General features: G+C 36.2%; 3 protein-coding genes across 3 annotated transcripts; 2 read left to right on the top strand and 1 right to left on the bottom strand.

Annotated features, from left to right (window-relative positions):
* Window positions 1–2,241: 2,241 nt before the first annotated feature.
* Window positions 2,242–8,253, top strand: LOC103831710 (ABC transporter G family member 25). Its single transcript, XM_009107612.3, has 4 exons — window positions 2,242–2,752; window positions 2,886–3,723; window positions 6,972–7,309; window positions 7,399–8,253. The coding sequence occupies exons 1-4, from the start codon at window positions 2,624–2,626 to the stop codon at window positions 8,077–8,079; spliced, it is 1,986 nt and encodes a 661-aa protein (XP_009105860.1). The 5' UTR covers window positions 2,242–2,623; the 3' UTR covers window positions 8,080–8,253.
* A 238-nt stretch (window positions 8,254–8,491) lies between these two features.
* LOC103831708 (subtilisin-like protease SBT3.16) lies at window positions 8,492–10,856 on the top strand. Its single transcript, XM_009107611.3, has 6 exons — window positions 8,492–9,470; window positions 9,672–9,769; window positions 9,989–10,051; window positions 10,124–10,235; window positions 10,377–10,474; window positions 10,626–10,856. Exons 1-6 carry the CDS (start codon window positions 9,349–9,351, stop codon window positions 10,664–10,666), a joined length of 534 nt encoding a protein of 177 aa, XP_009105859.2. The 5' UTR covers window positions 8,492–9,348; the 3' UTR covers window positions 10,667–10,856.
* A 71-nt stretch (window positions 10,857–10,927) lies between these two features.
* Window positions 10,928–12,752, bottom strand: LOC103831707 (uncharacterized membrane protein At4g09580). The gene is made up of 4 exons (XM_009107610.2): window positions 12,278–12,752; window positions 11,606–11,876; window positions 11,359–11,529; window positions 10,928–11,269 (listed from the first exon to the last, which is right to left on the bottom strand). The coding sequence occupies exons 1-4, from the start codon at window positions 12,520–12,522 to the stop codon at window positions 11,138–11,140; spliced, it is 819 nt and encodes a 272-aa protein (XP_009105858.1). The 5' UTR covers window positions 12,523–12,752; the 3' UTR covers window positions 10,928–11,137.
* Window positions 12,753–12,907: the final 155 nt, after the last annotated feature.

Here is a 12,907-nt window from a genome sequence, read left to right as displayed (position 1 = left end):
CCGTCGTGGAAGGTGAGCTAGAACAAACCCATCTTCGAAGAAAGGAAAGTACACAGTGATGAATGAATGACACAAAACGGATCTGAGTTGAGAAAAAAAGAAAGGACAGTTTTGAGTGGATCATCACTCATCACGTGCGAGCGACACGCGTCGACGTCGTGGGGTTTACGAGTGGGACCCACCGTTGAAAGTTGAAACTGCGAAGTTCTTACAGAAGTGACCTAAGCCATTCATTGTACTTTGTGTTTATGTGCTCGTCTCTGTAACGAAGTACTGAAATGATCCCGAGAAATCAGCTATTTTCCTTTTACACCATCTTTGACTTTTGAGATAGATTTGTATTTGTACAATCTCAGTCACATCATGGTCAACGCTCGCGAGCCAAATTTAATCGGGGATATTTCCATAGCAAAGAATAATTGAGAACGGTCTTCAAAACGGTGTCGTGACGGCTCTGAAACGCACCACCGTACATCCCCGTAAACGCACGTCTTCTTCAACAGATACATGCATAGAGTTACATCATGATCACAAGAATAGATAGAGCATACGATATACATCATGTAACACATGTTTGCTCTTATCGAGTTTTGTCAAATTGAACCATGCATAATATTAATACGGTACATATGTAAGTCTTTTTTTGGGTGCACATTTTTGCTCTTATCGAGTTGTAGTCTTCGTACCCTAATTGAGTTGATCCACCGATTAGAAGGAACATTCGTGGCAATAAGTTTCTTCTTTCGTTCGACTCACGACCTTTCGATGTTTTTGACGTGTAAGGTCTTGATTCTTTCATGTTCGAATATTGTTTCACTCTTAACATGTTTTACAAGATTTGTTCATTAGATTTAGACATGTGCCATGTTTCTATATTCGCTCTATTTTGGATTATGAACAGCAGATGAACTTCAATAGAAGCATGTACATGTCGTAGAGACAAATGTATACCATTTCAAACATCAAATTAGCCACACACATAAAGCAATACAGCGACATTCTTCTTATCAAAACATAGAGTCTTCTGTACGTTTGAATCATCGCACCTATTAAGATCTTATGTTCTTTCACAGGTTATTGGAATAACAAAAAGAAGAGCAACAATACTTATGTTATTCTGAAACATCTACAATAATATAAAACTTAGGATCAATCGTAGACTAGCATTTTTCAGTCATGCTTAAATATCATATTATTTGAAATAAAATTGATGGTCGACAAGCAATGGCCGGCTATGGCTTCGGGACATCTCAGATTTATAATATTTACACAATACTTTTACCTTGTGTTACATGATGTATATCAGATTTAAAATTCGATTTGATAATTTATTACATTTATCACTTTTTATTTAACCATTTTGTGTTTATATAAATATTTAAATAGTTGTAAAAAAATTAAATAACCATACAAATATTTTTCTAATCACTAATTATTGGTAATTTAAAATAATATTTCGGTTGCAACTGAACAGAAAATACTACATCTAGATAAAATGGTTATTTTGTTTTAATTCAAATTGTTTTTGGGAAATTTTTGTTTAACTTCTCTTTCTTTTCATTATATATATTTAAATTAAATATAGTGATATAATCTTCAGAAAATAATGAAAATCAAATAAAATATGTTCTTATAAAAATAATTAAAATAAAAGCATAAAGTTATAAATTATTAAATAGAAAATGATGGATATAATTAATTTTTTAAGAAAAATATAAATATTACTCAACAAAAAGTCTTACAAAAATATTTCTTAACCCTCTCTGTAAATTTTTAAATTTTATTTTCCTTTAATAGATATATACACATAATAGTCTTTATAACATTTCTCAATCAATCTGATTATATAACTATTTATTATCTTTCCATTAATATTTTCCTAATTTATAGTTTATTATAGTTTTCAGTTATTAATTCTATTTCTTGGTAAAAACTCATTAACAGAGTCAGATTGAAAATATCTATTTTATTTGATTCAAAAAAAGTTTTGGAGGTAAAGCTCACTTAACTGGATCTCTCTTCACTTCTCTTTCCATTATATAGAAAAAATTTAGATCTGCATTTATCACCTCTACAATTTACAAAAGAAAACAAGATGAAGCCAGCTGACACACACATTAACGAGAAAAAGAAACTAAAGCACATCCTGACACATGATAATATACATTTAGACGAATCCGTCGTCCTCCTCCAAGCTCAGGTGATTCTCAATTTGACAATTATAGTGGAAAACACTTAATTAAAATCTGTATTCTGTAAAGTGAGAGTTATATTCGAAATGAAAGAAAGAAACATAATAACAATCCCAAAAAGAAAAATAGAAAGTAGAATTTAAAGACACTTTCTTTTCCTCCTCCAACGACCCGATTCCGTTCAGCAGTCGCCAGCTGGTATTATACGTTTCGCCACGTGTTATTTTCTCAATGAACATTACTTTGCTGACGTGTCATCCACTTGCCTTTCACGTCCCACTTCTTCTCCATAAATAGAGGTCTCAGCATCTCACCCCCCGATCTTCAGACTTCTCCATATTCACTCACCTCTCTCTCTCCGTCCTCTAACTCCGTTTAAGTTTCGCCATCTGTTTTTATATATAAGGTAAAGAAAGAAGGACATAACAATAATGTCAGGTTTTGACGGCGTTGAAAATCAAATGAACGGTCCAGATTCATCACCTCGTCTCCCTCAAGATACTTGTGATCAGCCTTCCTCATTATTTTCATCGTCTCCGTGTTTCCCAATCACCCTCAAGGTATAACACACAAAATCCAGATTTGAATTTTTAATATTGATTACAATTTTTTTATATTTACAAAAAAATAAACACTGAATTGTTGACTAGTTTTGACTCTAGACATGACTCGTATTATTTTTTTTTGATATAGTTCGTCGATGTGTGTTACCGAGTGAAGATACAAGGCAAGTCCAGCGATTCCGTGAAACTCAAGAGATTGTTGGGACTTGAACACAAACCGTCCGATGAGATTCCATCGACGGAGAGGACGATACTAAGCGGAGTCACCGGAATGGTGACACCTGGCGAGTTTATGGCCGTTCTCGGACCATCGGGAAGTGGTAAATCGACGCTGCTAAACGCGGTCGCAGGGAGACTCCATGGAACAGGCCTCACCGGAAAAATACTCGCCAACGACTCCAAACTAACCAAACAGACGTTAAAACGCACCGGCTTCGTGGCCCAGGACGATCTCCTCTACCCGCACTTAACCGTGCGCGAAACCCTAGTGTTCGTCGCCTTGCTCCGCCTCCCTAGGAGCCTAGCTCGAGACGACAAGATCAAAGCCGCCGAGTCCGTGATCTCCGAGCTCGGGCTCGAGAAATGCGAGAACACGGTGGTTGGCAACACGTTCATCAGGGGGATCTCGGGTGGTGAGAGGAAACGAGTGAGCATCGCTCACGAGCTGCTCATCAACCCGAGCTTGCTTGTTCTCGACGAGCCGACGTCGGGTCTAGACGCGACGGCGGCTCTGAGATTGGTCCAGACCCTCGCGGGGCTGGCTCATGGGAAAGGGAAGACGGTGGTGACGTCAATTCACCAGCCATCGAGCCGTGTGTTTCAGATGTTTGACACCGTGCTGCTTTTGAGCGAAGGGAAGTGTTTGTTCGTCGGAAAAGGAAGAGACGCCATGGCTTACTTCGACTCTGTCGGATTCTCCCCGGCGTTTCCGATGAATCCGGCTGACTTCCTTCTCGATCTTGCTAACGGTACGTTCTCAAAACTTTTAATTATTTGGTGTAATCATACTAAAACGCATTATTAACATATTAATTACGAATATCTCACTAGTCATATGATTAGACCTATTGGTATATATTGTGTGAAAAGTATTCTCACATGAAATTGACTGATGATAGGACCAACAAAAATTAAATATGAAATTTATCTTTTTATGGTGGTTTTATGTGTGTATATATACGTATTTGAATACTGTAACCATGCATGAGACTACTCATGTGAGAGGAGGTAAAGATATTTGTATAGAAAAATACTTTGAAAATAACAGCTCGACCCCAATAAAAGAGAGTGATAAATGTCATATTTATGATCGTTATCGCAGACGTACGATGAGAAGTATACAAGTCTAAGCTTTGATGTGTCTCTCGTTGACTCTTGTCATCGTGATGGCTCTTTATATCATATACTACTAATTACATGGTTAATCTATAGCTATTACATTAGTCTGGCTTTATGTTATTAGTTAGTAGCCCAGGGGTTAGTAGTAGCAAACATTTTCTTGTATGGTAAAGGGACTTATCTAGCATCTTTTTTTCTCACCGTTTTTCCAATAATTGTTTATTCTAAAGTTTACAATAATTTTTAAAAGTTAAAGTTGATAATTGAAGGGTGGCTTTTTTATGATAATAATTATGGGCAATTGGGGATACGTGTTATGTTTTCTTTCTCTCTTTTTCAGTATGATATATGCCATAGATTTTTGGCATAGATTATATATCATCTGAATAAATGTTATTCCTTTTTATGTTAAAACCTTATCGCATTACACATTTTACACTATTATAACCGTGCTTTTTCTTTTTCTTTTTCTTTTTTCTTTTTTGGCTGGATAATAAACAGAAAGAAAAGGTTCTTTATTAAAAACGAGTTTAGTGAAAAACACCACGTGTTACATGGTGACGTATAGGTTTCGAACCCTGGCTCTTTGTGTGTGTTTCTGTTTCCTCTTTATCCAACTTTTATTTTCATTTTATCTTTAACATCTTTTTCTGTTTTACAAATAAATTCTCTTTTTGAAGCCAACTAATAAAAACAGCCTTCTTTTTCGCTGTTTAATCAAAGTAGTCTTTCACACTTTTGATGCTCGTGTAACTTTCGAGCTCCACGCTTCGACTCAAGCGCGTGGTTTAGAATTGTCTGCACTCCCTTATTTCCATGCATCCTTGATTTGAGAAACTTTTACTTTAATGGGTAACCGCCTAAAAGAATCCAATCATACCCTCGCATCTAGCGCGTGGTTTCATTTTCCTTCCCTCAGTCATGTAAGTAATAAATACCTATTCGTTGGGAATTGGATATTCTCAACTCACTTTCATTGTTTTTTGAGTCTTATCGTGAATACAAGAATTCTCACATTTTTGTGATTTATTTTTCTCTAGATAAGTGCAAGAATAATTGTAATAAAAGTTTTTCACATAGAATGATAGAAAAATGAAAATGAATTTATGGGCAAACTACAATCTTTAGCCTGAAGGGACATACACATAGGTCACGTTAGTTTAATCCAGTTTGTCCTTAGCTCTATCCAAAACGGATGAGTAAGTACCAGATTTTGGTACGAGTGTTTTGACGTTTTAGGCATGTACAACAATGTGGACCAAACTTAGGTTCGTTTAATAAATCAGCAATTAGCTTTCATGACAATATTCATACATGGTCCATATCTAAGCTAAGCTAGGGACATGCATCACAGATCCACACACGGCTGATTTAATGTTTTTCTAGGGATTGTTAAAATGGAATTAATGACTTAATTGTGTTACCCAAGACCAAACAAATCTCATAAGGCTGCATTTAGTTTCCGTCGTTGACTTTCTATTTTTGTTTGGTGTTTTTTTTTTCTTCTGAAAAAGCTGTTTGGTGTTATTATTTATGACAAACCTTCGCACATGTACGTATATACACGCACATGGTATGTATATTCTGGTGAAGCTATAGGTAGAGTAAGAAGGCAATAATAAGAGTTGAATGAAAAGACACATAAACAGTTTGTAGTGAAAAATAAGAAAATAAATAGTTTGTTGCGCACGATGGCATATATTTAGTACTATCAGATCTAATTTATTAATTTAGTGGGTATTAAGTTCTTTGTCTCCACGAACCATATGCTTCATATTCAATCTATTCCATGAATATATCTATGTATATATACATATGTGTGTGCATGTATGTGATTTTCCATGGCTGGAAAGCTGATAATCACATGATCTACTAAGCAAAAGTATATGCTATATTTTCGTCAGAAAAGGTTAGATATTGCTTTCTACGTCAAAGCATAACAGTAAACTCCACTTGCCCTAACTTATTGATCAATTTGAAAGAAAAGAACAACAGAAATTAATTTTTCTTTTCCAAAAGTTTGCTCTTGACACTTGATGATAACACTTGTCGAGTATTTCACTATGCATTGTTCATTTATTTATTGACTTCCTCTAACTTATGTTCCCTGAATTCAATTTCAATCCTGCTGATAATCCACTTGATATGTAAGTGGAGTAATAACTAGTCGGCTTAATTTGTATAAGCTTTACCGTTTAGAAAGTTAAATTCAAATACTAGAGAGTATTTGATGCTCAAGCTTTTGCATTTTATTTGTTTTTGGAATCAATGAAGAAGCTAAAACTAAGAACGTCTTTAGTGGCGACCTTATGCTTTCTTGGGTGGACTCTTTCGCCTCTCCACCTTGGTTGGTCTGCTTTACCGCAAATCCGATCTCCATTACTTATTAATTTAAAGATAATTTACTTTTGTTAGACAAAAAAAGATGGGTCCAATACAGTGTCAAAACCTCTTTAAATATATTTGTTTGGTCGGTCCAGAGAAGACGATTGGTTGATTCGCCGTCACCTCGGTTCGGTCCAATGCCACTTTGAATTGTCTTTTGCTTTTTATATTTAGGACATTTAATTAATTACTCCATTGGCCAATTAACTTCCTCCTATTTGGATGATAACTTGAGTGGCTTAATTTCATTAATATATAGTTTAAGAGATAAAACTTTGGATACTTGATTGGTTGTTTTGATTAATTAATTGACCACCCTGGATCTTTTCCATTGTGAAATTTATTATCCGATTAGCGAGTCATAGATACTTGGTATGCACTAGTGGTACTAGACACGAAAACAACTTTGTTTTCTTTAATTAATTTAACAAAGTTTATCGACTATATTATACGTAATTTATCTAACCTGATTGAGATTTTTTGACCTAAGCAGGTGTCTGTCAGATTGACGGTACAACTGAGCGGGAAAAACCTGACGTGAGACAAACACTAGCCATTGCTTACGATACATTGCTAGCCCCAAACGTCAAAGCTTGCATCGACGCGTCACCTTCTCCCGCAGAGAACGCACGTTTTGTGAAAACGAGAAAAAACGCTCGTGGAATAATGTCCGGTCTTGCAACATGGTTTAGTCAGCTATGCATCCTCCTCCATAGACTTATAAAAGAACGCCGCCACGAGTCTTTTGATGCACTTCGTGTCTTCCAAGTCCTCGCGGCTTCACTACTATGCAGTCTCATGTGGTGGCACTCAGATTATCGAGACGTGCACGTAAGTATATAGACGTTATTAATCATATGTAACAAAAACACTATTTGTTTGGTTTGGCGTTTTTTTTTCTAACGATAATATTGTTACAGGACCGACTAGGACTACTCTTCTTCATATCTATTTTCTGGGGGGTACTTCCGTCATTTAATGCGGTCTTCACGTTTCCGCAAGAACGTGCGATTTTCACTCGAGAACGAGCGTCGGGTATGTACACACTCTCATCTTACTTCATGGCTCACGTCATCGGATCGCTCTCCATGGAACTCGTTCTCCCGGCAGCGTTCTTGACGCTAACTTACTGGATGGTCGGTCTACGTCCAGGGCTAGTCCCTTTCCTCCTCACCCTTTCCGTGCTATTGCTATACGTCTTAGCCTCACAGGGACTCGGACTTGCCTTAGGCGCAGCCATCATGGACGCTAAAAAAGCCTCCACGATCGTGACTGTGACAATGCTAGCGTTTGTTTTAACAGGCGGTTACTATGTTAACAAAGTGCCATCAGGCATGGTGTGGATGAAATACGTTTCCACGACATTTTATTGTTACCGTCTATTAATAGCGGTTCAGTACGGAAATGGCGATGCGATATTGGCGATGGTTGGATGCGAGCCAAAGGGAACGCAAGGAGCGGCAAAGGCGGCTGGGTGCCGGTTTATGGAGGAGGAAGTGATCGGAGACATTGGCTTGTGGACGAGCGTGAGCGTTTTGTTCTTCATGTTTGTTGGTTATAGAGTATTGGCGTACTTGGCTTTGAGGCGTATTAAACTATAAAATGAGAGGTGAAAGGGAAAATTATTTTAATAAATAATGAGTGGGTATAAATTAATTTCTAGGCTTTATAATTTCTAGTTATCTTAGTTTGTTCGATTTTTCTTTTTAACATGTGAAAACCAAAATGACTAGAATGTTTAGCTGATTTATAATAAAAATGTATATTTCCATCTATTACATTGTTTTCATATTACTTGTGTTGACGAGTTCAATCTTGTGTATGGGCCGGTTGATGAGTTCATCCGTGCGTATGGCCCATGGACTTGTTGTCGAAGGCTCAAATGTTTTATGGTTTTCAGTGTTTCTAATCTCATGATTATTGGATTTCGTCGATAAGGAACATTTTTTTTTTTCGTCGATAACTTGTTAACTTGTCTGTCTCGTTCTTGGTGATGAAACTCAAAAAGTTTTTGTGGACAGGATGCTTTAGCATGGAGCATATAGGGATATGTAGATGCCAAAATAAACAAAAAAAGACTGGTATCTATAAATAAATATAGATTAATTATTTATAAAACTAAAAAGGAGTGGGGCATGTGCCACACATCTATCTCACCTGCATCCACCCCTATATAACACCTAACTAGAAGTCTTCTGCTTATTTTCTATGTTTTCAGTTTTGTGATATGTTTGTTTATATAAAATTTTAGTTTCCAACTACGCAGACATTGAGATTCATTTAGGGGAGTATTTTCTTATTAAAAAAATAATTAATAATTAAATTACAATAATTATTTTCAAAATTTTGGTGATTATTTAAGTTTATAATTTTAAAATATAATAAAATAATTTATTAATATGAAAATATAAATACTATAAGATAAAAATATTTTCAAATTTAATAGATTTATGTAAAAGTACTTTGTTTTGTATAAAATTAATATCTACTTTTATTATTTTGTTAAATTATCTATTGAAAATTTCATAGTACTATTTGGAAATTATGGATGAAGACGTTCAAATATATTGGATTAGAAAATGAGAGACAAGTTGACAAAAAAAAAAGAGAGACAAATATTGACAAAAAAATAAAATAAAATGAGAGACAAATAAAATAATTGGATGATTCATGTTTCATGATCATGAGGATGAAGGTGCCACTAGTATAATCATTTGTGGCCGTCCTTTTCTCTTTGATTAAATTGTGGCCGTCCTTATGAGTTTTTTTTTGGACAATCCTTGGGAGTTGGTTTAAAAATTGATATTACGCGTATATCACATTTGCTCTTCATAGTCCTCGTTGTCTTATCGCTCCTTGCTCCGATCATCATGGCTGAATCTAGCAAATCATCAACGTCCGAAGCGAACGTTCACATCATCTACACAGAGAAGCCTATCAATGAGGAACCTAAAGACTATCATCTACGTACACTCTCCTCCGTTCTTGGCTGGTCTGTTAGCATTTACTAAGTGTCTCATTAGTAGCTTCAATCGTTTATAAACAGAAAAAAAATCGTCTATAAAGAGTATATATATATATATTTTTTTTTATTTATTGTTTGTTTGATTATGATTGATTGTGTCGAAATGATGTGATGCGTATAAGATATAGTAATGGTGATTGTGTTTTGTTCATTGTGGCTATTCATCAGTGACCAAGCTGCAAAGGACGCTCTGGTTTACAGCTACAAGGAAGCTGCCTCTGGCTTCTCAGCTAAGCTCACACCTGAGCAAGTCGCCAAGATCTCCAGTACGTTTCTTAAACTATGACATCATAGACACATGATATCTCAAACAAGTAGAAGTAGAATAATGCAGTCCTGATAGCGCATTTTCAGAGTATGTAGGCTTAGGAAAAAACATGTTAAGGGTTTTAACTTGACCCAAAAAAAAAAAACTTGACCAATGTTTTTTTTTCTTGCTCTTGTTCTGTTTTTTTTTTTTCACATATGATTTTTGGGTGTTGTAGAAAAACCAGGTGTGATTCAAGTTGTGTCAAACCAGACCTACCAGTTGCCCAAACCTGTTGGTGGTAATTTCAAGTTGACCTAACTTTGACTTTGTGTTATTCAACTTGTGCTGAAATAAATCTCTTGTTTTACAGAGAGAGTTGCTGAAACGTCCGAAGCGAAAGTTCACATCATCTACACAGAGAAGCCTACCGATGAGGAACCTAAAGTCTATCATCTCCGTAGACTCTCCTCCGTTCTTGGAAGGTCTGTAAACATCTACTAATTGTGTCACTAGTAAAAGAGAGGGTATATATATTTATTGGTTAATTATCGTGTCGATTGATGTGATGAGTATAAGATATGATAATGGTGATTATGTTCTGTTTCATTTTGGCTATTCAACAGTGAAAAAGCTGCAGAGGACGCTCTAATATACAGCTACAAGGAAGCTGCCTCAGGTTTCTCAGCTAAGCTCACCCCTGAGCAAGTCGCCGAGATCTCCAGTACGTTTCTTAAACTATGACATATGCACATGAGACCTCAAACAAGTACAAGTAGAAGAATCATGAGTCATGATAGCAACATTTTGTCAGAGTGCTTAGGGAAAACATGACAAGGGTTTTAACTTGACCAATGTTTTTTTTTTCCTTGCAGAACAACCAGGTGTGGTTCAGGTTGTGTCGAGCCAGACCTAACAGTTGCCCAAACCTGTTGGTGGTGGTTTCAAGTTGACCTAAATTTACGTCTGTGTATTCAACTTCTGCTGAAATAATTCTCTTGCTTTAGAGAGAGAGTTTGTGTTGTAATGTTGTTGGTTTGAAAGAACTTGTTGTCTAATTTAAATGAAAGAACTAGTTGTCTAATTTAAATGATGTCATGCTTTTTCTTTGGGGATTCGAGTTTCTTCAAATATATTATTTGAAGAGAAATATTTCTTTCTAGTTCTTGCTTTCATATACATTCTGAAAATATATAAATAAAATAATAAACCTGGATTCAAAAAAAGAAAAGTATGACTCTATGATCCGTTCCTCAGTTCTACTCTCAAATGGAAAATACAAACACAAAAATGTATAAGCGAGTCAACCATTATTGTTTCCGCTGTGTCCTCTAATCAGTTAAAAGTGTAGTCTTGTCCTGTGTATTGTGAAGAGACTTCTCCTCGGTTACTCGTATATCTTCTTTCTTTTCAGTATTGTTGGAAGTATGGAGATAAACCCAATGAGAAAAAGCACTGACAACGTCTTGAAATCATACAAGTCCTTCACCGATTTGAGATCTCCAATAGCAAGTCCAGCCTGCAATACAAAGGAACCAAGAACTTAAAGCTCTGCTTAGATGCCAACAAAAGAAAGGAAACCAAGTGTTGGACTAAAGGCTTGCTTACTCTAACGGTTATGTAAGCAGCGGGAATGAGACCGACCAATGTCGCCAAAAAGAAGATATGAAAAGGCACATCTACTATTGGTGAAGCCAAATTGATGAACAGATTTGGCAGCGTTGGTGTTATCCTCAGAAACAACATATAGTTCAGAAGCTTATCTCTACGCTTACCAATCTGGAAATATATATAGAAACCACACAATGAATCATTCGTTACACGCACCAAATGAGAGGTTAAGAGAAGCTAATACCTCAGCCTGAAAGAATCTCAACTTGTCAGGCCACAACCAAGTAATCAACGGCCGGCCAATCAACTTAGACAAAAAGAAACAAGAAGTAGCTCCTGCGGTTGCGTTGAAAACAACCAAGACAACACCTTTGATAACCCCAAAGAGAGCTCCAGCTAAAAGCGACATAAAGATAGTCCCTGGAATCATAAACGTCTGCATGAAAATGTAGGTCGCACAGTACCCTAAAACGAACTGCGCCGGGTACTCATTCGCATAGTCTGCAAGATTGTCTCTGAAACCAAACAAAGATTACAACTTCATCAATACCCTTATCAAGTTTCTACATTTACACTATCAAGAACCTCAAGATTGATCAAAACATCGATCATCCTATAACAAAGTTTGAATCTTTATCAGTAACAATGTTTCTAAAACCAACCAAAGATTACAACCTTATCAATACCCATATCAAGTTTCGACATTGACACTATCAAGAACCTCAACATTGATCAAAACATCGATTATCCTGTAATAAAGTTTGAATCTTTATCAGTAAAAATGTTTCTAAAACCAACCAAAAATTACAACTTTATCAATACCCTTCACAAGTTTAGACATTTACACTAATCAAGAGCCTCAAGATTGATCAAAGTTTGAATCTTTATGAGTAAGGAGGAGAGAGATGTTGTTTACTTGAGCAAGCGGAGATCAGAGATGCTTCTTGGGAGCTTGAGCTTGACGAATTCAGCAGCGGGCATTGTCATGTAGATGCAGAAGAGACCAGAGGAGAAGACGAGGAAGACGCCGAGAGACACCGCGAGCTCCCATCGGCTAAGAGGGAACCGATCGAGTTTAGATCGTTTTCCGGAGGGTGAATCGTCGTCGTCTGACATCGCTCCGAGCTCTTCGTCTCTGATTAGATTCCGTGTGAGAGCCATTCACCAGTTTGATTTGGGTTTGTTGTGGGTTGGGATGTTAATTCATCTGCAATGATTTAAAAGTTTCGATCTTGAGGGAGGAAGGTGGAGGAAAACGTGTTGTCAGCTTTTCTCCATTTTCATTATCGGTGTCGGAGACTGGACGATGGATCATGGATGGGTCTGTTTAAGACCTTCTGTATGGCTGAGAGGGTTCTAAGTACTTCAAAATGGAAACCTCTGAGTCTGTGAGAGGGTACTTACGAGAAATTTGAGTTCACCATTTATTTAATTTTGTTATATTGTTTCCTTTTTTTTTCTTTTGTAATTTGTTATATTTTTTCTTGGTCTAATAATATTTCATCATTGTTTTATTTTTCTCATTGTTTTTTTTTTGACAAATATT

This window comes from Brassica rapa, chromosome A07 (assembly GCF_000309985.2).
Source record: "Brassica rapa cultivar Chiifu-401-42 chromosome A07, CAAS_Brap_v3.01, whole genome shotgun sequence".
Classification (NCBI taxonomy): Eukaryota; Viridiplantae; Streptophyta; class Magnoliopsida; order Brassicales; family Brassicaceae; genus Brassica; species Brassica rapa.
This window is presented reverse-complemented; position numbering and strand designations above follow the sequence as displayed.

Excerpts from the sequence above, each read along its gene's own strand:
- LOC103831710 (XM_009107612.3), top strand. The coding sequence starts at position 2,624 with ATGTCAGGTTTTGACGGCGTTGAAAATCAAATGAACGGTCCAGATTCA. Across the intron at positions 2,753-2,885 it reads GTTTCCCAATCACCCTCAAG|TTCGTCGATGTGTGTTACCG; the intron begins GTATAACACACA and ends TTTTTGATATAG. Across the intron at positions 3,724-6,971 it reads CCTTCTCGATCTTGCTAACG|GTGTCTGTCAGATTGACGGT; the intron begins GTACGTTCTCAA and ends TGACCTAAGCAG.
- LOC103831708 (XM_009107611.3), top strand. The coding sequence starts at position 9,349 with ATGGCTGAATCTAGCAAATCATCAACGTCCGAAGCGAACGTTCACATC. Across the intron at positions 9,770-9,988 it reads GCAAGTCGCCAAGATCTCCA|AAAAACCAGGTGTGATTCAA; the intron begins GTACGTTTCTTA and ends TGGGTGTTGTAG. Across the intron at positions 10,052-10,123 it reads GTTGCCCAAACCTGTTGGTG|AGAGAGTTGCTGAAACGTCC; the intron begins GTAATTTCAAGT and ends CTTGTTTTACAG.
- LOC103831707 (XM_009107610.2), bottom strand. The coding sequence starts at position 12,522 with ATGGCTCTCACACGGAATCTAATCAGAGACGAAGAGCTCGGAGCGATG. Across the intron at positions 11,530-11,605 it reads TGAGATTCTTTCAGGCTGAG|ATTGGTAAGCGTAGAGATAA; the intron begins GTATTAGCTTCT and ends ATATATTTCCAG. Across the intron at positions 11,270-11,358 it reads CTGCTTACATAACCGTTAGA|GCTGGACTTGCTATTGGAGA; the intron begins GTAAGCAAGCCT and ends TTTGTATTGCAG.